Consider the following 22,367-nt stretch of genomic DNA (forward strand, 5'->3'; position numbering starts at 1 on the left):
GAAGGTATGGTTCAAATGGTAGAGTACCAACCTTGAGTGAAAAAGCCAAAGGATGACATGAGGCCTTGAGTTGAAACCTCAGTATTGGCACCACCTGAGCCACAGATCCACTTCTGACTCTTTTAGTAGTTAATTGGAGATAAGAGTCTGATAAAATTTCCTGCCCCAGCTGGCTTTGAACCACAATCCTCATATCTCAAGACTCCTAAGTAGCTAGTATTACAGGTGTAAGTCACAAACACTTGGCTTACTCCTGGCTTTTTGATGATTAATTGGAGATCATATATGTGTGTGTGTGTGTGTGTGTGTGTGTGTGTGTGTGTGTGTGTGTATATATATATATATATATATATATATATATATATATATATCACAAGTTGGGCTCTGGTGGTTCATGTGGTAGAGTGCTGGCCTTGAGCAAAAGAACTGAGGGCTGGAGTCCAGGCATTGAGTTAAAGTCTTATGACAGAAGGAGGAGGAGGAGGTGGAGGAGGAGGGAGGGGGGAAGGAGGGAGGGGGGAGGAGGAAGGAGAAGAAGGAAGGGGGAGCAAGGAGGAGGAGCAAGGAAGAGGAGCAAGGAGGAGGAGGGAGGAGGAGGAGAGAGGGGGAGGGAGGAACAGGGAGAAGAGGAAGGAGGAGGAGGAGGTGGAGGAGGAGGAGGAGGAGGAGGAGGAGGAGGAGGAGGAGGAGGAGGAGGAGGAAGAGGTGGAGGTGGAGGAGGAGGCCGCCGCCTCACAGATTCGTCTGCCCAAGCTGGCTTAAGGCTTAATCCTCAGATCTCAGCCTCCAGAGTAATTACAAATAGGTGTGAGCCACCAGCTTCCAGCTTCTGCTTCTATTAAAGATTGCTATATCCTACAGTGTATACATATTTATTGCTGGCTTTTCTTCTTAATTTTTGGCCATGCTAGGGATGGACATAATAAGCAAAGATTGTATCATGAACTATCCCTCTAGGACTATAACATAGACACACATTTTTTTACATAATTGCACACACAAACAAGCATATGTGTTACTGAAGGAGACAGTATAAAATTCCCTTTTTAAAGCTTTACGTTTATTAAAATATATAAGGCACATTTTATTTCAGGTTTATTTGTAATATTCCTTGAGCCTGAAATCAGTATAAGGAAGGAAGGACAGAGGAAGAGGGGAGAGAAAGAATACTGTAAATAACATTCACCAAATATATATTGCTGGATTTTTTTAAATACTGCCTCTTTATAAAGGTGGCTAGGATTGCAACAAGCAAGCCCATATTCAAATGATGAAATCATTAAAGCTGCAAAAGAATTAAAAGTTATACAAGTACTAAGCTATAAAACCAGCTGACTGATAAAATCACTGGGATTATTTTTTGTACATGTATAAAAACATCACTTTACCTCTTCATCTGCCAATCCTTCTTCCTCCATGGCCACTTCTAATTTCTTCTGCCTTTTTAAAAGAAAAGACAGTTAAAATTTTACATGTATTCTTATTTCTGTTTAAGAAATATATTGGTCAGAGTGTGCACGAAGCCCTGAGTTGCATTCCTCAGTATGTACACAGATTCCACGTATGCAGAAAAAGCTGCGAGTGGCTCTGTGGCTCAAATGACAGAGCACTAGCAAAAAGTGTCCAAGGACAGTGCTCAGGCCCCAAGTTCAAGCCTCAGAACTAGCATTAAAAAAAGGGAAAGAAAGACATATATTTATTATTTAAGCTAACCACTTTGTATGCTCGGCTAAAAAGAAGCTTTCAAACTGAATCAAGATTCAAGTGTTTACAAAGAATAGTTTCTCAGGAAGGAGTTTGTGGTAGAGTGCTCGCCTAGCATACACAAAGACCCGAGTTTGATTCCTTGGTACCACATACATAGAAAAAGTTGGAAGTAGTGCTATGGCTTAAGTGGTAGAGCTCTAGCTGTGAGAAAGCTTAAAGACAGTGCTCAGGCCCTGAGTTCAAGCCCCAGGACTGGCCAAAAAAAAAAAAAACCGAACCTATAGTTTCTCAAGATACAAGCTTTTGATGGGTACCAGTGGCTCATGCTTATAATCCTACCTACTCCGGAGGGTGAGATCTGAGGATCCTGTTCAGTTTGAAGCCAGTCTAGGTAGTGTGAGACTCTTACCGACAATTACCCACTCAAAAACTGGAACTGGAACTATGACTCAGGGTGGTGAAGTGCTAGTCTTCAGTGAGAGCTCAGGGACATAGCTCAGGCCCTGAGTTCAAGCCCCATGACCAACAACAATTTATCATACAGGCAAAAGATGCTCTGTGTGCATGTGCATGTGTGTGTTCATACTGGGAAGTAAGCTCAGAGCCTGGGCACTGTCCCTAATACTTTTCACTCTACTACTTGAGCCACTGGCTTTTTGCTGCTGAAGTAAAGAATGTCAAGGGACTTTTCTCTCCGACTGACTGTGAACTGGGATCTACAGATCTCAGCCCCTAAGTAGCTAGGCAAGTGGAAAGTGCTCTACTACTTACAGATGTAGGTAGCCCAAATCACCATTTTATTTTTGCCAGTCCTGAGCCTTGAACTCAGGTCTTGAGCACTGTCCTTGAGCTTTTTCTCAAGGCAAGAACTCTACCACTTGTGCCACAGCACCACTTCCAGCTTTTCCTGTGTATATAGTACCATGGAATCGAACCCGGGTCTTCATGCATGCTCGGCAATCATCACTCTATCACTAGGCCAAACTCCCAGCACCCAAATCATCATTTCTAAACTTCCCCCTGCATAAATATTAGTTAATAAAGATGACTAATGTTTTAATAGGAAAATTACTATTCCTTCAAGCTTATACTAGTAGAGGTAGGTAATGATGTTGAAAGCATATATTTTAAGGTAGCTATCCTTTCTTGTGTTTGAATCATGATTTCAACACTTACTCAAGGATAGATGTTCAGTGTAACAGGTATATTTAATTTTATTAAAATTCTTTAGAAACTGGAAGGCCATTTTGGCATATACTCAGAATATTTGCTTTTTGGGCTAGGAGTTTGGCCTAGTGGTAGAGTGCTTGCCTAGCAGGCACAACGACCCTGGTTTGATTCCTCGGTAGCACATACAAAGAAAAAAGCTGGAAATGGTGCTGTGGCTCAAGTGGTAGTGTTCTAGCCTTGAGAAAAACCCAAGGATAGTGCTCCGGCCCTGAGCTCAAGCCCAGGACTGAGGGGGAAAAAAGCTGAAAGTGGAGCTGTGGCTCAAGCAGTAGAGGGTTAACCTTGAGTGAAAAAACTCAAGGCCTGTAAGAAAACACTAGAAATTAAAGCCAATCCTGTTGAAGCAGGCTTCTGAATGAAAATACAAAGAGATATACCACAATTTTAGAGCTTGAAAAGGTTTATTTAAAACTCAAACTGACAAGAGATATAAATATGAAGAGTGCACACTGGGTTCCCAGAAAATTATTTTGTAAAAATATAACTAGATGCAGTGTCAGGGCAGAAAAATTAAGTCAGCAGGCAATTATCTATTATCTGTTAGTGACAGGTAACAGATTAGATCTGTTAGTGAAAGATAAGCTTACTGTCCAATCACAGGGTAGGTTTGCTTCCTTGTTTCTTTCCCTTTTTCTTTCTTACTTTCCATTTCCTCCCTTCCTCCCTCCTTTATTCCCTAGCTCCTTCCCTCCTTCCTTCCACCAGTCCCTCCCTCCCTTTCTCCTTCCCTCCTTTACTTCTTCCTTCATCCCTTCCTCCTTTCCTCTCTCCTTCAACCCCCTCTCTTTAAGCTGTTTCATCACCTAGCCCTCAAACTCACAATTCTCCTACAGCCTTATGGAGGTTCACCAACACACCCAGCACAGTTTGTTTACATGTGACCAGTATTTTATATACCTGGTTTCCCTCTCTTCATGCTGAACAATCAGGTTGCTGTAAAAGTTTTCCAGTGTGAGCTTGGCTACAGTTACTCTTTCCCGGGTATGGTTGCTCATAGGAAAGGAGGCTGCAGTCCCTGCCATCATTGCCATAGTAATAGACACTAAAAGGACATATTAAAAACAAATTATTCAATAGGAAGGAAAAAACTTTTCTATAACAAGTTCTAGAAATGCTTAACTTTACCTACATTAGATTTAAATAAAAATCTAACAGTCAACAAAAAGAGAGGCATTATTCACAAAGCAAAAAAAAAATGTATTAATTTTGAGCCAGACACAGTGACTCATGCCTATAGTCCCAGCTACTCAGGAGATCTGAGGATCACAATTCAAAATCAGCCCACGCAATAAAGTCTGTCAGACTCTTCACCAAGTAACCACCAATAGAGCCAAAAGCTGAACTGTAGTGCAAGTTGTAGAGTGCTCAGCCTTGAGCAAAAAATTCAGGGCCTACATCCAGGCTCTGAGATGAGGGCCAGCACACAAAAGACAGAAAAATTCCTATTTTTTTATCGGTGGTGGGACTTGAACTCTGGGCCTGGGGACTGTCCCTGAGCTCTTCAGCTCAAGGCCCTACCCCTTGAAGCCACAGTACCACTTCTGATAAAAAGTCTCATGGATTTTTGTGCCCGGGCTAGCTTTGAATCGTGATCCTCAGATCTCAGGCTCCTGAGCATCTTGGATTCCAGGCATGAGCCACTGGCACCCAGCCAAAAATTAATTTTTTATTTACAGAAACAGACTTAATTACAGTAAAGAAATAGCAGTGGAAATCTACATAAAATATAGGCATTGATATACAGAAACTTTCAATTGCATTAAAAAGAATTTTGTCAATCTACTTGGCTGATTTCTTGATTACTAAATAAAATCTTTAAGATGTGCCTAATAGCTATGGTTATTGCTCCTGTAAATGTAAATCTCCTATCTGGGTGTCAATAATCCTAGCTTCTCAGGAAGCTGAAACCTTGAGGATCAAGGTTCAAAGCATCCAGGTGGAAAGTTTATGAGACTCTTATCTCCAATTAACCACCAAAAAAGCTAGATATGGAGCTGCTACTGAAGTGGTAGAAGGCTAGCCTTGAGTGAAAAAGTTAAGCAACAGTGCCCAGGCTCTGAGTTTAAGCTCTAGTACTGGCACCAAAACATTTCCTATTATGTATAATTATATATATACATATATGTGTGTGTGTGTGTGTGTGTGTGTGTGTGTGTGTGTGTGTGTGTATCCAAGTAGATTCTGCCTCATGGGGGTCTATGTCACACACATACATACACACACACACATACACACACACACACACACATGTATATCCTAAGTAGATTCTGCCACATAAACCCCATGACACATATTATGTCAACTATATAAGCAAGTATCAGTCTAAAACTATTTCTACAGGTATACACTTTAGAAGAAACTACTAGTAGGAATTGGCTTCTCTAAATGAGGTCAAGACTGCCCTTTTTATTCTGAATTATGTCATTCCTGACAGTGCCTCACAAAAAGTAGCATAGTTCTCTAAACTCTGAAGTCCATCTTGTTTTCTAAAGAAACGCAAATGCTCTTAAGAATCAGGCAGGAGCCAGCAGGGTGGCTCATGCCTGTAATCCTTGCTACTCAGGAGGCTGAGATCTGAGGATCAAGGTTCAAAGCCAGCCTGGGCACAAAAGAACCTGAGACTCTTAACCTCTAGAAAATGGGAAGTGAGATTGGCTCAAGGATAGGATGGTAGTCTTGAGCTGAAGAGCTCATGGACAATGTCGAGGCCAAGTTCAAGCCCTATGATGCTGTCCCCCCCCCACCCCAAGCCAAAGAATCAGGCAGGAATCACACATATATGAACCAGTCAGGTTAACAAGTAAGTTCTATAAGCATAAACTATATACAATGGCAACGCTTCCCACTTCTTCCTGAAAACAAATCATGGCAACACTTCCCCTTCCATCCTTAGAACAAAGGCTAACAACACTTCCCATTTCAGCCTTAAGGACATGTCATGGAAACACTTCCCATTTCTTCCTCAGAATAGCCATGTGAAGCAGGACAATAGCAGAGAAGTCACAAAGCCAGGCTGTGAAATCAGGACTCCAGCTTGCCTTTAGGCTTATCCGCCACTCTGTCACCACTCACTTCTGTCCCAACATCCCTGAGGTACTCCTGTCCCTAAGCCCTCCCATGATATAACCCTACACCAGTCACATCCACTTTCTCTGCAGGCACCCAGCTGAACCTCTATGTCCCTGTCGTGACTTCTCAACATCTCTACCAGACCCCTCTGTCACTCTTCATTTCTGCCCATGTATCTCAGGTACCACTGCTTAAGGCTACCACTCCGTTTCTCTCGCCAAACTAGAAACTTCCCTGAGTAACAACATTTTCTCCTTTGTCTTGGAACATCGACTATAAGATCAACATCCATTTCTTTCTCTTTTTGTTTTTTTTTGGGGGGGGGAGGGAGTGGAGGGGTAAGTTGTGGGGCTTGAACTCTGGGCCTGGGTGCTGTTCCTGAGCTCTTCAGTACCATATACGTAGAAAAACAAGCCAGAAGTGCAGCTGTAGCTCAAGTGGTAGAGCTCTATCCTTAAGAACGCCCAAGGACAGTGGTCAGGCCCTGAGCTCAAGCCCAGGACTAGCAAAAAAAAAAAAAGTTCCGTTTGCCTCAGAACGTATTTCCCCACAGACATAAACCATAATATTTGATCTGCTTAGTGTAAGGCCATCTAGAAACTACATAGGAGCTACACAAGAAAGGTACCTGGCTTATGAAAATTTAAGATATTTAGGCACCGAGCTTAATTTTTCAAATGTGTAAAGTGCTATAATAAATTATTATGCAAAGGAAAGAAAGTTGTTTATTGTAAGACTTCCCAGCCTGTTGTGGATGGCTAGTTTATAATCCACCTACTCAGAAGATTGAGATCTGAAGAAATCAAAGAGATCCTCCAAGTAACCAGCAAAAAGTGAGACATAGAGATGAGGATCAGGTGATAGAGAATACCAGCCTTGAGTGAAAAAGCTAAGGAAAAGCATGAAATCCTGAGTTCAAGCCTCAATATCCTCATACAAAAAAAGCAAAACACTCTCAGGAAACTGGAAAAATATCTGCAAAGTTATGCTGACAGTAAAGTTGACTGGAGACTGCAGTGGTGATCCAAAATAAAATAACAAAACTAGCCAAATATTTTTTAAAAAGCAAAATAAACAAACTTTCTAGTATCTTTAAATCCCTAAATCCTAAAGTTTTTAGGGTGCTTTAATTTGCTCTGCCTTTCTTCTAGCAGGTAGGGTATTTATGAGCAGGAAAACTATCCAGATCTGGCTTAAAAGGAGAATTTTCAAACTGCTTTACTAGTTTCTACGAAGATAAAGTGGCTCACACATAACTGCATTTGTTTCAGCCTATATATTCTTTTGGCAAAATTATATGGAGAAACCAAAAACATTTTTGTTATATTAAGAGAGCCAGCTCACACCTGTAATCCTGCTACTTAGGAGGCTGGGATCTGAGAATCACAGTTCAAAGACAGCCCTGGCATTAAAGAACTGGAAACTCTGGGCCAGAAAATTGGAAGTGGTGCTGTGGTTCAAGGAGTAGAGCCAAATATTGAGCTAAAGAGCTCAGTACAGCTACTAGACCCAGAGTTCAAGACCCACAAGCATCAAAAAAAAAAAACACAAAAAACAAAAACCCACTATCTACTCTTGAACTTCTGGTTTTCATGTTTTCCCCAGGCTATCTTATTCATTAATACTGATATTTCCAATACCTAAGTCCAACATTCTTTAGTATATAAAGCCTGGGGAATGGAAATAACTCAAACATTTAGTATCAAAAAACTTATAAAGGAAGAAAATATTGACTGGTAAAACTATTTCACTTCAGTTCTCCTGCAATATATTTCGGGGAGTATCTTTAATATTATTTTATTTTTATATAGCCTTGCAATATGAAACAATAACCTTGGCTGGGTGTGTAGCCTAGTGGTAGAGTGCTTGACAAACATCCATGAAGCCCTGGGTTTGATTCCTTGATACCACATACATAGAAAAAGCCGGAAGTGGTGCTGTGGCTCAAGTGGTAGAGTGCTAGCCTTGAGAAATGCCCAAGAACAGTGCTCAGGCCCTTAGTCCAAGCTCTAGGACTGGCAAATAATAGTAATAATAATAATAATAATAATAATACCTCTAAAATCAATGATATAAATGTATAATAAATATGTCATGTAAAAATATTTACCAACATAAACATAATTCATATATTATGTTCATGATACAATTTATAAATGTTTATAAATATAAAAACTAGTAATATATAATATCTAATATAATAATGTATAACATATTATATATATTGATACTATATAATATTACATATATTAGTGGTACAAGTAGCATATCAATAATATATATTATATAGTATTCCCCCATCATCTTTCTCTTTCCCTCTATTTTTTTTTTTTGAGGGGTGGTGGTAGCCTTGAGCTGAAGAGCTCAGGGACAGACAAGCTAAGTTCAAGCCCCATGACCCACAAAAATAAATAAATAAATAAATAAATAAATAAATAAATAACAAAAACAAGGAGAGAGAAAAACACTGATGGAAGGAATGGGAGATGGAAGAGTGATAGGGAAGGTAGAAATTGGAAGACTTCACACCAAAGTCATATTTGGGGTTCTCTGGAACGAAATCTGAAATCAAATCTGTCAATAGAGTTACTCTTCCTGTTTAAAACTTGAGAGCTGAAGTGAGAGCAGCAGAGTTCCTGGAAATTCTGTATCCATTAGAGTCCACCATCTTTCTACTCCACCATGTCTAGATTCTTCTCATTTTATCACATGCTTCTCTCCATTAAGCATTTTTCAATATAGTCCATAGTTTAGAACAATGAAGATTAAAATCTACAATTATCTCTGTGCTTCAGATTTGGATGATTACATATCAACAAATATTTTAAGAGGGGTTTCAAAGCTGTTCACAGGAGCCCACAAATCAACTAAAAGCAGAAACAGTTGACATCCCTGCCTCCATATTTTTTTTTTTTTGCCAGTCCTGGGCTTGAGCTCAGGGCCTGAGCACTGTCCTTGGACTTTCTCAAGGCTAGAACTCTACCGCTTGAGCCTCAGCACCACTTCTGGCTTTTTGCTATGTATGTGGGGTACCGAGGAATCGAACCCGGGTCTTCATGCATGCTAGGCAAACACTTTAACCACTAGGCCAAACTCCCGGCCCCCTGCCTCCATATTTTTATGTGTCTGTGCAACACTTTGCAGCCATCATTCCTAGAATGTAGGAAGGATAGAAGTGACATACCAAAAAAAGAAAGAAAGAGTAAAGCCAGGTATAATTACACAAATATACTATTTCAAATTCAAATAATGGCTGGGAATGTAGCTTAGTGGTAGAGTGTTTGCCTAGCATGTATAAAGCTCGGTGTTTGATTCCCCAGTACCACATAAACAGGAAAACCTGGAAGTGGCACTCTGGCTCAACTGATATGGTGCTAGCCTTGAACAAAAGTAGCGCAGAGAAACTGGGTTCTTGAGTTCAAGCACCAAGAGTGGCAAAAAGAAAAAAAATCAAATAAGCTTCCAATATGGTAATTTGGGGGCCTGGCATTTGGCCTAGTGGTAAAGTGCATGCCTAGCATGCATGAAGACCTGGGTTCAGTTCCTGGCTACCACATACATAGAAAAGCTGAAGTGGTACTGTGGCACAAGTGGTAGATCACTAAGTGCTCAGGCTCTGAAGTCAGTCCCCGGGACTGGCAAAAAAAAAAAAAAAGGTTAGTTGGGGGAAATAACCTTATATTACACATATATTCACAAAAAAAATCTTTCACTATCTATATATAGCTTACATATAGCTGTTTTATATTCAACTTCTAAAGAAAAAAATGACCTCAATAAAGATGGGTAAATAATTAAAAATAAAAATAGCTTTACTAGCATACAGAAATTGTTCAGGGGGCAGGGAGTTTGACCTAGTGGTAGAGTATTTACCTAACATGCACAAAGACCCAGACTTGGGTTCAATTCCTTGGTACCACATACATAGAAAAAGCTGGAAGTAGGGCTAGGAGTGTGGCCTAATGGCAGAGCTCTTGCCTAGCATGCATGAAGACCTGGGTCTGATTCCTTGGTACCACATACACAGAAAAAGCTAGAAGTGGAGCTGTGGCTCAAGTGGAAGAGCACTAGCCTTGAGAAAGCCAAGGGACTGGCAAAAAAAAAAAGTTCACTTTTACTAGTCTATCAACTTCAAAGAAACATTACAGCCATAAAATAGTTTCCCTACATCAAAGAAGCCACAACTTAGGGAGACTGTCTTGGGGGAGCCTAGTTGTTCTTAGATCCCTTTCTCTGGAATATTGGTGCTGTGTTAACCCTTTCTGGTGGGAAAATGGCAGTTTGTAGCAAAAACAGTAAAAGATATCTTTATCTTTTGTCATATTAATTCTACTTTCAGAAATTCACCTCAAAGAAAAATCAAAATCACTGCAATGATTTATATATTAATAAAACTAAACCACTTAAACCAAATGTTTAAAATTAGGAAAAAATAGACACAAAATCAACTAATCTTAACCAGGCACTTGTAGCTTATGCCTATAATTCTAGCTACTTAAGAAGCTGAGATCTGAAAATCCAGGTTTAAAGCCAGTCTGGGCAGACAAGTCCAATTAACCACCAAAGGCCAGACATAGAACAGTGGCTCAACTTGCATAGTATTAACCATAAGTAAAAAAGCTTGGAACAGCATCCAGGCCTTAACTTCAACCTCCAGGATACACACATACACACACACACACACACACACACACACACACACACACCCCAGTAGCTTTCCTATATATCAATTATTAAGAAACAAATCATGGGTGAAAAATAATATAGAAAACAATCAGATCAAAAAACAAAAAGTATCAAAGGATAAACTTCACTAAAAAGGTGAAAACCACTGTAATAAAAATTATAAAACACTAAACAAAAGAACTGAGGAAGATATTAGAATATGGAAATGTTTCCCATGGTTACTGGATAAATACAATTAATATGAAAGTGGCTACATGGCCAAACAATCTAGAGTGTCGATGCAAAAAAAATTCCAATGTCATTCTTCATAGAAATCAAGAAAAATTACAAAATTTATGTTGATACACAAATTACTACATTCTACACAATCTTGAAAAAAAAATAGAAATGAGACAATACTAGATTTCAAAGGGTCCAACAGAGCCATAGTAACAAGAACAGCATGGTACTAGCACAGAAACAGAAATGTAATTTAATGTAATACAGATAATTGAGAAACAAACACACAGCTTCAGCCATCAGATCCTTGAGAAAACATCCAAAAAGGTGTATTGTAGAAATATCAGCCTCTTCAACATGGGAAAATGAGATATTCCCATGTAGAAGATTAAAACTAATACTCTGTCTCTCATCCTGTACAAAATCAATTCCAACTGTATCAGAGACTTTCATGTAAATCAAGGGCTCAAACTGGTACCTTTTTCGAGGGCTTTTCTATTGGTGATCAAACAGCCCATATCAAAGTCCAAAAGTAGGGCAATGGGCCAGGCACCATGGCTTAGAGATATACTACTACTATGATGGAGGCTGATATCTAAGGATTTTGGTTCAAAGTAAGATGGGGCAGAAGGTCTGTGACTCTGATCTCCAATTAACCAGCAAAAAGGCAAAAGTGGGGCTATGATTCAAGTGACAGCCTCGAGCCAGGTGCTGGTGGATCATGTCTGTTACTCTAGCTACTCAACAGGCTGAGATCTGATGATTGAGGTTTGAAACTAGCTGGGGCAGCAAAGCCTGTGAGACTCTTATCTCCAATTTACCACCAGAAAACTGGAAATGATGCTGTGGCTCAAAGTGATAGCTAGTCTTGAGCAAATAAACTCAAGGACAGTGCCCAGGCTCTGAATTCAAGTCCCCTGATCCACAAAACAAAACAAAACTAAACATCAACACCCACACCTTAAATTTGAGCTCTTAATACTAGCACTAGAAATAAAGGAATGAAAAAGAACGCAGTGTAAACACATCTCAATCATTTTTGAGACTTAATTTAAGAGCTAGTACATACCTGTAATTCCAGCTACTAGGAAAGTGAAGACAGGATTCCAAGTTCAAGGCAAGCCTGGAAGAAAAATTAAAGATCCTATCTTTAATTTGAACCAAGGGACTGAGTCCATGGGTCAAGAGATATTTTTCTAACAAGCTCAAAAGCCCTGGGTTCAATCCCTAGTTCCATGAAATGAAACAAAACACAAACAAAGAAAAGCCTTGGCCTGTCTTAAGGAAGAGAATGTCTTATTCAAAATATTAGTCCAGCCAAAAATGCAGATTTTTGTGTTGCAGGAGTTTAGTGTGAGCAGAGAACCCAGCCAATGAATGGACTAGGCAAGGAAAGAAGGCGAGTGGTGAGAGGTGGTGTGACATCTTAGGAAAGGAAAAGGAGGAGCTAGCTTTGGAAGCAGACTGGACAGATGAATCACCCAGTGCTAACTATAAAAAGCTCAGTCATCTTTGAACACTCACATTTCATTTCATCGTCTTCTTCTTTTCTTCCTTCCCTCTGTCCATCCCTCCCTCCTCCCTCTCTTCCCACCCTTTCCTTCTATCATTTTTTTCCTCTGTCTCTCTAGTACTGAGGCTTGGACTTAGGGCCTCTCAATCTTGTTTGGCTTTTTTGTTGTTGTTTGGTCCTAGGGCTTGAACTCTGGGCCTGGGAGCCATCTCTGAGCTGTTCTTGTTCAAGGCTAGTGCTCTACCACTTTGAGCCACAACACCACTTCTGGTTTTCTGGTGGTTCATTGGAAACAAGAGTCTCAGGGACTTTCCTGCCCAGACTGGCTTTGAACCACAGGCCTCAGGATCTCAGCCTCCTGAGTAGCTGGGATTATAGGTATGAACTACAGCATCCAGCTTTGTTTGACATTTTTTACTCAAAGTTGTTGCTCTACCACTTGAGCCACACTTCTACTTGGTTAATTTAAGATAAGAGTCTCACAAACTTTTCTGCCTTCAAACAAGGATCCTCAGATCTCAGCCTTCTGAGTAGCTAGGATTATAGGTGTGATCCACCGTGCCAGGCTGCTTTTCAATTTCTTAAAAATAAACTTCTAACTGGCACCCGGAGGTGCACACCTACAATCCTAGCTACTTAGGAGGCCAAGACCTGACAGCCATGGTTCAAATCAGCCCTCGCAAGGAAATCTGCTGACTCTTACCCCCAATTAACCACCAGAAAACTGTAAGTGGAGTTGTGGGTCCAAGTGGTAGAGTGCTAGCCTTGAGCAAAAAAATCAGGGACAGAGAGAGCCTAGGCCCTAAGTTCAAGCCCCATAACTGACAAAAATGAAAACAAAAACTTCTAAAAGGAATGAACAGGGTCAGACAGATATTTGCATACACACTTAAACTTGAAAATACACCAAGATTAAGAGAGGAGTTTAAATATACAATTTAAAACATACATTTCAAATACAGTCCTATTCTAATTTCCCATCTATTTGAAACATTCAAATCTATAACACTGAATAGCTTTGGGAGAAATTTTTGTGCAATTCTCAACTGCACCTATTTCTTAATATTTTTCTTTTCTTTTTTTTTCTTTTTGGTCAGTCATGGGGCTTGAACTCAGGGCCTGGACACTGTCCCTGAGCTCCTTCATTCAAGACTAACTCATGGGGGCTGGGAGTTTGGCCTAGTGGTAGAGTGCTTGCCTAGCATACACTAAGTCCTGGGTTCAATTCCGCAGTAACACATACATAGAAAAAGCTGGCAAGTGGTGCTCAAGTGGTAGAGCTCTAGCCTTGAGAAAACCTAAGGACAGTGCTCAGGCCCTGAGTTCAAGCCTCAGGATTGGCACAAAAAAAAAAAAAGACTACCACTTTGGGCCACAGCTCTATTTCTAGTTTTCTGATGGTTAGAGATAAGAGTTTCAGCCACCTAGGCTGGCTTTGAACTACAATTCTCAGATTTCAGCCTCCTGAGTAGCTAGGATTATCGGCATGGGCCACTGGCACCTGGCTTCCTTAATATTTTCTCTTTCTCTCTCACTCTCGATAGATAGATAGATAGATAGATAGATAGATAGATAGATAGATAGACTCTCAATATTTTCTGTCTCTTTCAATATTCATATTTCCTCTCCCTCCCCCTCCCCTCTCTTTCTCAGCTGGAACTGTCTTGAGGTTATTTTGCTCAAGGCTAGCACTCTATCACTTGAGCCACAGCTCCACGTATGGCTTTCTGCTTTCTGTTTATATGGTAATGAAGAATCAAACCCAGGAATTCATGCAGTCTACCACTAAGCCATATTCTCAGATCCTTAATATTTCTTAACCTTAGTTTATTATGATATTTTGTTTGCTATTCAAGTAAAAATTGCTTGAACCAGGTGCAGTGGCTCACATATGTAACCCTAGCTACTTGGGAGGCTGAGATCTGAGAATCATGGTTCAAAGTCAGCCCAGGCAAAAAAGGACCTGAGACTCTTATCTCTAGAAAAATGTAAGTGGAGGTTGGCTCAAGGGTAGGGTGGTTCCCTTGAGCTGAAGAGCTCAGGGACAGTGCCCAGGTTGAGTTCAAGCCCCATGAACCACAAAAAATAAAAATAAAATAAAATAGTTCCTTCTTTGGTATGTACCAGTACTGAGACTTGAACTAAGGGACTCACACTCTTGTTTGCCTTTTTCAATCAAGGCTGGTATTTTACCACTTGAGCCACATCTCCACTTCAAGCTTTTTGGCGCTTAATTGAAGGAATCTTAATTTTTATCTGCCTGGATTCAAAGTAGGTTCCTCAGATCTCAGCCTCCCCAACAGTCAGGATTACGGCAATGAGACATCAGCACCGAGCATGCAAACTACTCCTTAAAAGGCATCAGATGAATATATTTAGAACTAGAAGCAGTAATGCTTTGGGGGAAAAGAAATTAAGTAAGACTAAAATTAGAACCTGATGTGATCACGCTTACTTAAGTGTAAGGCCTTGGAATTATGAGAGCCTTTTAGCTTTTTTTTTTTTTTTGCCTTTTAGCTTTTAAGTCACTTAAAACTCACCCAAGTAACTCATCACAAGTAACTACAGAAAACCCCCAACTAAAAACAGACATGCCTATGTGATTCATCACACTGATATTTCACTATTAACCACACAGACTATTTGACTTCAGCAACCATGAGAAAATCTGGAACACAGCTACTTCATTAAGACACCCTGCCAGGTGCAGTGGCTCACACCCGTAATCCTAGCTACTCAGGAGGCTGAGATTGAGGATCATGGTTCAAAGCCAGCCTGGGCACTAAAAAATGTTGAGACTCTTCTCTCCAATAAACCATAGAAAATGGGAAGTGGGGCTGTGGCTCGAGGGTAGGGCCATATCCTTAAGCTGAAGAGCTCAGAGACACCACCCATGCTCAGGGGTAGGTTGGTAGCCTTGAGCTAACGAGCTCAGGGACAGTGCCCAGGCCCAGAATTCAAGCCTCATGACCCATGGGGAAAAAAAAAAGACACCCCAAAACAAAATCCTACAAAACCAAAAAGAAAAACGAAAGAACACTAAATGCTAATGAATGACCTTTGTATCACCTATTCATTAAACAAGACCATACCATTTTTGTTGTCTTGTGATCTTTAGTATCTAATTCTGGATTATCTGGAAAACAAATATAAGATGAAAAAAGAGAAGCCTAAAATGGAATAAAAACTAAATTGTATAGTTGGCTGTTATCAAGGATATCCTGTAATTCAAGTAAGTGGTCAGGCAAACCCTGCCATAAATCAGCCCATGAGCTCAACTCTGTTCAGCCTTTTTCTAGGTTCCACTAGAGATCTAAGAAGCATCTTTCATTTGGCACAGTTGTAAGATCATCCATCACAAAACTTAAATTAAAAAAAAATGTCTGTGGTATTGGGGACTGCAACAATAATTGCTGCTTTATCATTTGAGCAATGTCCCCAATTGTGTGTGTGTGTGTGTGTTCCAGTGCTGGGACTTGAACGTGGGGCCTCACGTCTTCTGTTAGCTCTTTTGCTCGAGGCTGGTTATCTATCACTTAAGTCATACCTCTACTTCTGATTTTTTGCTGGTTACCTGGAGATAGTATATCTGCAAGATTATAAAGGAAAAGCAAATTGCACAGATAGTTAATAATGAAAGTGTGTGTGAGTTCAAGTGCATTAGAGTTTTAGAAGAACATAGCAATAATTAACAGTTGATTGGGTCTCAGTCACTTTTCTGAGTACCTAAAACATATCAACCGGGCAGAATAAGCCAGAATCTAAGCCAGGCAACAGAACTTCAGTGTCTCACTCAGCAGTTTAAACTAGGTATTACAAGAAGCAGGGTGCTCGCCTTGAGCTGTGGAGCTCAGAGACAATACTTAGGCCAAGTTCAAGCCCCATGATCCACAAAAAAACAAAAAACTTTGACAAGAAGCAGGTCTGTAAGGTCTCTTTCACTTGTTTCCCTTATAATCTTGCAAACATACTTTGATGTTAATATGAATAAATCCACTTCATCCATTTCTCTCTCTCTCTCTCTCTCTCTCTCTCCTCTCTCTCTCTCTCTCTCTCTCTCTCTCTCTCTCTCTCTCTCTCTCTCTCTCTCTCCCTCCCTCTCTCCCCCCCTCTCCCTCTCCCTCTCTTTTTCTCTCTCTCTCTCTGTCCTGGGGCTTGAACTCAGGGCCTGAATACTGTCCTTAGGCTTTCTCAAGGTTAGCACTCTACCACCTGAGCCACAGCACCACCTCCAGCTCTTTCTATGTATGTGGTACCGAAGACTCCAACCCCGGTCCTTGTGCATGCTCAGCAAGCATTCTACCACTAGGCCAAACTCCCACCTCCCTCCTTTTTTTTTTTGAGTGAGGTAGTTAATAAAGTGTGAACTCAAGGTCTTAAGCCTTGCTCTCCACCATTTTTACTTTGGGCTCAAGGGGTAGGGCAGTAGCCTTGAGCTGAAACACTCAGGGACAGTACCCAGGCCCAGAGTTCAAGCCTCATGACCAAAAAAGAAAGAAAAAAAAAGAATTTGTACAATTCAGCCAGGCTTGGTGGCTCCAGCCTGTAATCCTAGCTATTCAGGAGGCTGAGATATGAGGACAGTGGTTCAAAGCCAGCCCAGACACTAAAGCCCATGAGACTCTTACCTCCTCCTCCAATTAACCACAAGAAAACTGGAGGTGACACTGTGGCTCAAGGAGTGGGATGGTAGCCTTGAGCTGAAGAGCTCAGAAACAATGCCCAGGCCCAGAGTACAGGGTCCACGACAGACCAAAAAAAAAAAAGAATCTGTATAATTCATCTGCATTTTAAAAATAAGTAATATTCTCTGCTATGCTGTCCTCATTTATTTATTTCAAAATAGGAAAGAAAAAAAGTATCTTTCAGTTCCAGTTCCTTAAGTGGCAGAGATCAGGAAGATCACTTTTGCCCAGGCAAAAGTTAGCAAGACCCCATTTCACAAAGGAACTGTAAATGGTGGTGCAAGCCTGTAGTCCTACCTAAAGGAAGGCTGTAGGTAGGAGGCTGGTCCAGGCTCAACCTAAGGGGAAAAATATGAAACCCTTTCTTGAAAAATAGCCTGAAGCAAAAAATACATGTCTCAAGTGGGTAAAGTGCTTGCCTAGCAAGGCTCTTAAGTTCAAATCCTAAAACTGTCAAAAAGAAAAGGGAGATCATAAATGCTTTCTTACATGACCAGGACCAATAGATGGTATCTGAAATTTACTGGCAGAGATTCTGAGTTGCATCTTGATAAGTTTCCCAGGAACCCTGAAAAAGGCCTCAGTAAGCTAAAAAGGGAACGTTCCACTGGCATAGTGTTCTGGTTGTGACAAAGGACTCCTTCTTGTCCCTTTGGCCATTTTAGTATTAGACAGTTCTCTGACATCTAACCTAATTTTCTGTACAGAAAGAAAGAAAGAGAGAAAGAAAGAAAGAAAGAAAGAAAGAAAGAAAGAAAGAAAGAAAGAAGGAAGGAAGGAAGGAAGGAGTTGTATCCTGACAAACCCTGTTACTGATGACAGGAAATGAAATAAAAATCTGGGGCCAGGAATTTGGCCTAGTGATAGAGTGCTTGCCTAGCACAAAGACCTGGGTTCGATTCCTGGGTACCACATACATAGAAAAAAGCCAGAAGTGGCAGAGTGCTAGCCTTGAGGAAAAAGCCCAAGGATAGTGCTCAGGCCCTGAGTTCAAGCCCCAGGACTGGCAATAAAAAAATCTACTAGAGGAAGTACTACGGTGGCTCAAATGGTAGAACTCTAACCTTGAGAGAGTAAGCCAAGCAACAAAGTGAGGTGCTGAGTTTAAGCCTCAGCACCAGAACAAAATAAGTAAGTAGTAAATAACTTATTAGAGAGTGGTGTATGGAGGAGCACAACTATAAACCTAGAGGGAGGCTGAGGCATGAAGATGGGGAAGTGAGGGCTTTCAGGATAGCCATAGATGGAAACCACCAGCAGAAACAAGGTAAACCAATAATCCCCCTGGCTTTAGGGAAGTGGGATTAAAGAGTGATCTCAACTTGCCTTTTTGCCTGTGCATGTGTGTGCTGGTACTGGAGCTTAAAAATAGGGCCTAAAGTTCTGTTGTTTGTTTTTTTCCCTCAAAATTGAGGCTCTACCATTAGAGCTATACTTCCACTTCCAGCTTTCGGCTAGACAGACAGAGATAAGAGTCTCACGGATTTTTCTGCCTGAGCTGGTTCGGAATTATGCTCAAAGCTCAGCTTTCTGAATACCTAGGATTACATGCATAAGCCACTGCATCTGGCTCAGCTTGCTTTTTACAAAAAGGGTCTCCCAGCACAGATGGTGACCCAATAAACAAGCAGTTCTTAGAATTCAGGCAATAGCTATTCAGATCATTCCCCAAAACGGCAGCTACCACTATATTAACGTCAGAGCAAACCAGTCCCTAATGTTCTTTGGCTCTCTGGCTAATTCATACCAGAACCAGATCTTGATCACCTGAAACAAACCCAGAAAAGTTTCTACTCCATGAGACTTGGCATCCACAAAAATGCCACCCAAGTTTCCTGGCATCATGGAAACTTATTGTGCCACTCAGAAGATCTAGTGTGTGAGCTCATCTATTTTTTGTGAAGTAATTCCAACAACAACTGAGTCAGAACTTTTTACCAATATTAGGATTGTTTACGCTAAAAAACAAACACACACAAAAACAGGGAAAAGGGTTTTTTTTTAGTTGAATAAATAGGATGGGCATGGTATCTCCTTTCCTGGAAGAAAACCTAAACTTAACTAGGAATATTACTCCAGAACTGGGACAGAAACGTGCCCCAGTTTTTAAGTTTAAATTATTTTAAATTTTAAATTATGTCCATCGCCTTTGGCCCAAGCCTATAACTCTAGCTAGTCAGGAGGCTGAGATCTGAGGATCAGGATTCAAAGCCAACCCAGGCAGGAAAGTCTGTGAGAATCATCTCCAATTAACCACCAGAAAACTAAAAGTGGAGCTGTGATTTAAGTGGTAAAGCACTAGCTTTGAGCAAAGAAGTTCAAGTATAGCACCCAGACCCTGAGTTCAAGCCCCACACTCAAAAAAAAGGGGAGGGGGTTAAATTATGCATTAGTGGTGCTGTGGCTCAAATGACTATTATTATTTATATATTATCTCTTATTATGTTGGATGCTGATGGCTTACCCCTAGCTAGAAGATGAGATCTGAGGATACTGACTCCAAAGCAGAAAAATCTGACATACTTACCTCTAACTAGGAAGAAGCCAGAAGTAAAATGTGGCTCAGGTGGTAGAGTACTAGAAAGAAAGAAAAAAAAAGCCAAGAGTCAATGCCCAGGCCCAGAGCACAAGCCACTGTAACAACAACAAAAAAAAATTATATGCAAACCACAGTTGTATGATTCTTTATAATAAACCCAATTAATTGACACATAAAAATTTATGGGAGCCATGGTATTCTGGATACCTATATACATCGTTCAATGTTCAAATATGGATGGCTTTTTTGTTGTTGCTGTAGTCATGGGACTTGAACTCTAGGCCTGGGCTTTGTCTCTGAGCTCTTCAGCTCAAGGTTACTGCCCTACCCCTTCAGCCACAGCGCCACTTCTGGTTTTCTGGTGGCTAATTGGCAATAAGAGTCTCATGGACTTTAGTGCCCAGGCTGGCTTTGAACAGTGATTCTCAGATCTTAGCTTCCTGAGTAGCTAGAGTTACAGATGTGAGACACCATGCCCTGTTATTTTTTTATTTTTATTTTTTGCCAATCCTGGAACTGGCAGGCCTGAGCCCTGTCCTTGGGCGTTCTTGAGGCTAGAGATCTATCACTTAAGCCACAATACCACTTCTGGCCTTTTCTATATGTGTTATGGAGGAAGTGAAGCTGGGTCTTTGTGTATGCTAGACAAGCACTCAACCACTAGGCCAAGCTCACGGCTTTTTTTTTTTTTTTTTTTTTTTTTTGCCAGTCCTGGGCTTGAGCTCAAGGCCTGAGCACTGTCCTTGGACTTTCTCAAGGCTACAGCTCTGCCACTTGAGCCTCAGCACCACTTCCGGCTTTTTTTTTTCTATATGTATGTGGTACCGAGGAATCGAACCCGGGTCTTCATGCATGCTAGGCAAGCACTTTAACCACTAGGCCAAACTCCCGGCCGGTTTTTTTTTTTTTTTGGTCAGTCATGGGGCTTGAACTCTCAGCCTGGGCGCTGTCCCTGAGCTTTTCAGCTCAAGACTACCTCCCTATCCCTTCAGCCACAGGGCCACTTCCAGTTTCCTAGGGGTTAATTGGTGATGAGTCTCACAGACTTTAATGCCTAGGCTGGCTTTGAACTGAGATCCTCAGGTCTCAGCCTCCAGAGTAGCTAGGATTACAGGTGTGAGCCATTGTGCCTGGCAGCTTTTTTTTTTTTAATGGTACTAGGGTTTGAACGTATGCCTCATACATCCCTTTTTTTCATTTAAATTTTTTTTCTTTACCTAGGCTGGTCATGATGGCCCCAGTACCTGGGACTACACATGTGAGTTGCTATACCTGGCCTACTCATTTAATTGTAAAAGCATGAGAAGATGCAAAGCAAAGAGATCCCTTGACTCCTTTACCCATGTTATTTCAGAAATCATCACTCAGGCAAGGTACGCAGCTCTTCTTTCTTCAAGGATTTTCTTTGAAAACAGAAAACTTGCTTTTGAGTTGGTTTTTATGCAATCTCACTAAAATCAGTAAGTTAACACTATTAAACCCTCTAAGGTTCCTTCTGTTCTGTTATTTTGCTTATATATTTTTCTTTTGTTGTTTTTCATGCAGTATTGGACGTGAACTCATGCTCTCCCTTAGCTATTGTGCTCAAAGCTAGTGTTCAACCATGTAAGCCAAGGATCTACTTCTGACTTTTTTTTGCTGGTTAACTGGCTAGCTTTGAACCATGATTTGAGATCTCAGCTTCCCAAGTAGCTAGAATTACAAGAATCATCCAGGTTTTAAATCCACAAGTTTATTTTTGAATGTTTACCCAAGACTTCTTTATGTATTTCTTCAGTCCACAGTTATTATATATCATATTCACATTTCATTATATATCAAAGACTTCAGAAAAGGTTGGAGAGCAATTTACTGCTCTCCACCTATACAGAAAAGAATCACTACAATTAATGGTTTCTCAAGATTTGAATCCTCAACATATGAGGATTCTAGTTCAAAGCCATCCCAGGCAAGAAAATCTGTAGATTCTTATCCTCAATTAAAGCAAAAAGCTTGAAGTAAAGATGTGGCTCAAGTGGCAGAGCTCCAGGTTGAGGGTACCCAAGCCATGAGTTCAAGACCCAGTATGAAGCTAGGAGTCTGGCCTAGTGGTAGAGTGCTTGCCTAGCATACACAAAGACCTGGGTTTGATTCTTCAGTACCACATACATAGAAAAGGCCAGAAGTGGTGCTGTGGCTCAAGTGGCAGAGTGCTAGTTTTGAGGAAAAAGCCCAAGGACAATGCTCAGGCCCTGAGTTCAAGCCCCAGGACTGGCAAAAAAAAAAAAAAGAAAGACAGAAAGAAAGACAGACCCAGTATAAACACACAAAACAAAACAAAAAGCCACATGTGGGCTAATGGCAAACCCTTCCACAGAAGTATAATTGCCTGCCGGGTGTGGTGGCTCTTGCCTGTAATCCTAAGCTACTAAGGAGGCTGAGATCTGAGCATCATTGTTCAAAGCCAGGCACAAAGACCTTGAGATTCTTATCTCCAATTAGCCACTAAAAAACCCAGACATGGCACTGTGGCTCCAGAGGTAGGTCGTAGCCTTGAGCTGAAGAGCTCAGGGGCAATGCCCAGGCTCAGGCTCAGAGATCAAGTCCCAGGACAGACCAAAAAAAAAAAAGAAGTAGTAAAACTGCCTACTTTTCCTAGGTGACTTCCATTTCATGAGCACTAGGGATGCAACCTGAAATACATGGACATTGAACCCAGCATCACAAAGCACATATCCAA

The 22,367-nt window shown here is 40.9% G+C and overlaps 1 protein-coding gene across 1 annotated transcript in view; it reads right to left on the reverse strand.

Annotated features, from left to right (window-relative positions):
- LOC150066334 (serine/threonine-protein kinase 38-like) overlaps positions 1-22,367 on the reverse strand; it is a 56,082-nt gene that overhangs the window by 30,351 nt on the left and 3,364 nt on the right. The window contains 4 exon segments of the mRNA XM_090320027.1: positions 1,389-1,440; positions 3,835-3,979; positions 11,981-12,034; positions 19,637-19,686. Coding sequence (XP_090176153.1) covers positions 1,389-1,440; positions 3,835-3,968 — 186 coding nt within the window. The 5' untranslated portion in view covers positions 3,969-3,979; positions 11,981-12,034; positions 19,637-19,686.

This window comes from Megascapheus bottae, chromosome 2, assembly GCF_031878675.1.
Source record: "Megascapheus bottae isolate mThoBot1 chromosome 2, mThoBot2.hap1, whole genome shotgun sequence".
Taxonomy (NCBI): Eukaryota; Metazoa; Chordata; class Mammalia; order Rodentia; family Geomyidae; genus Megascapheus; species Megascapheus bottae.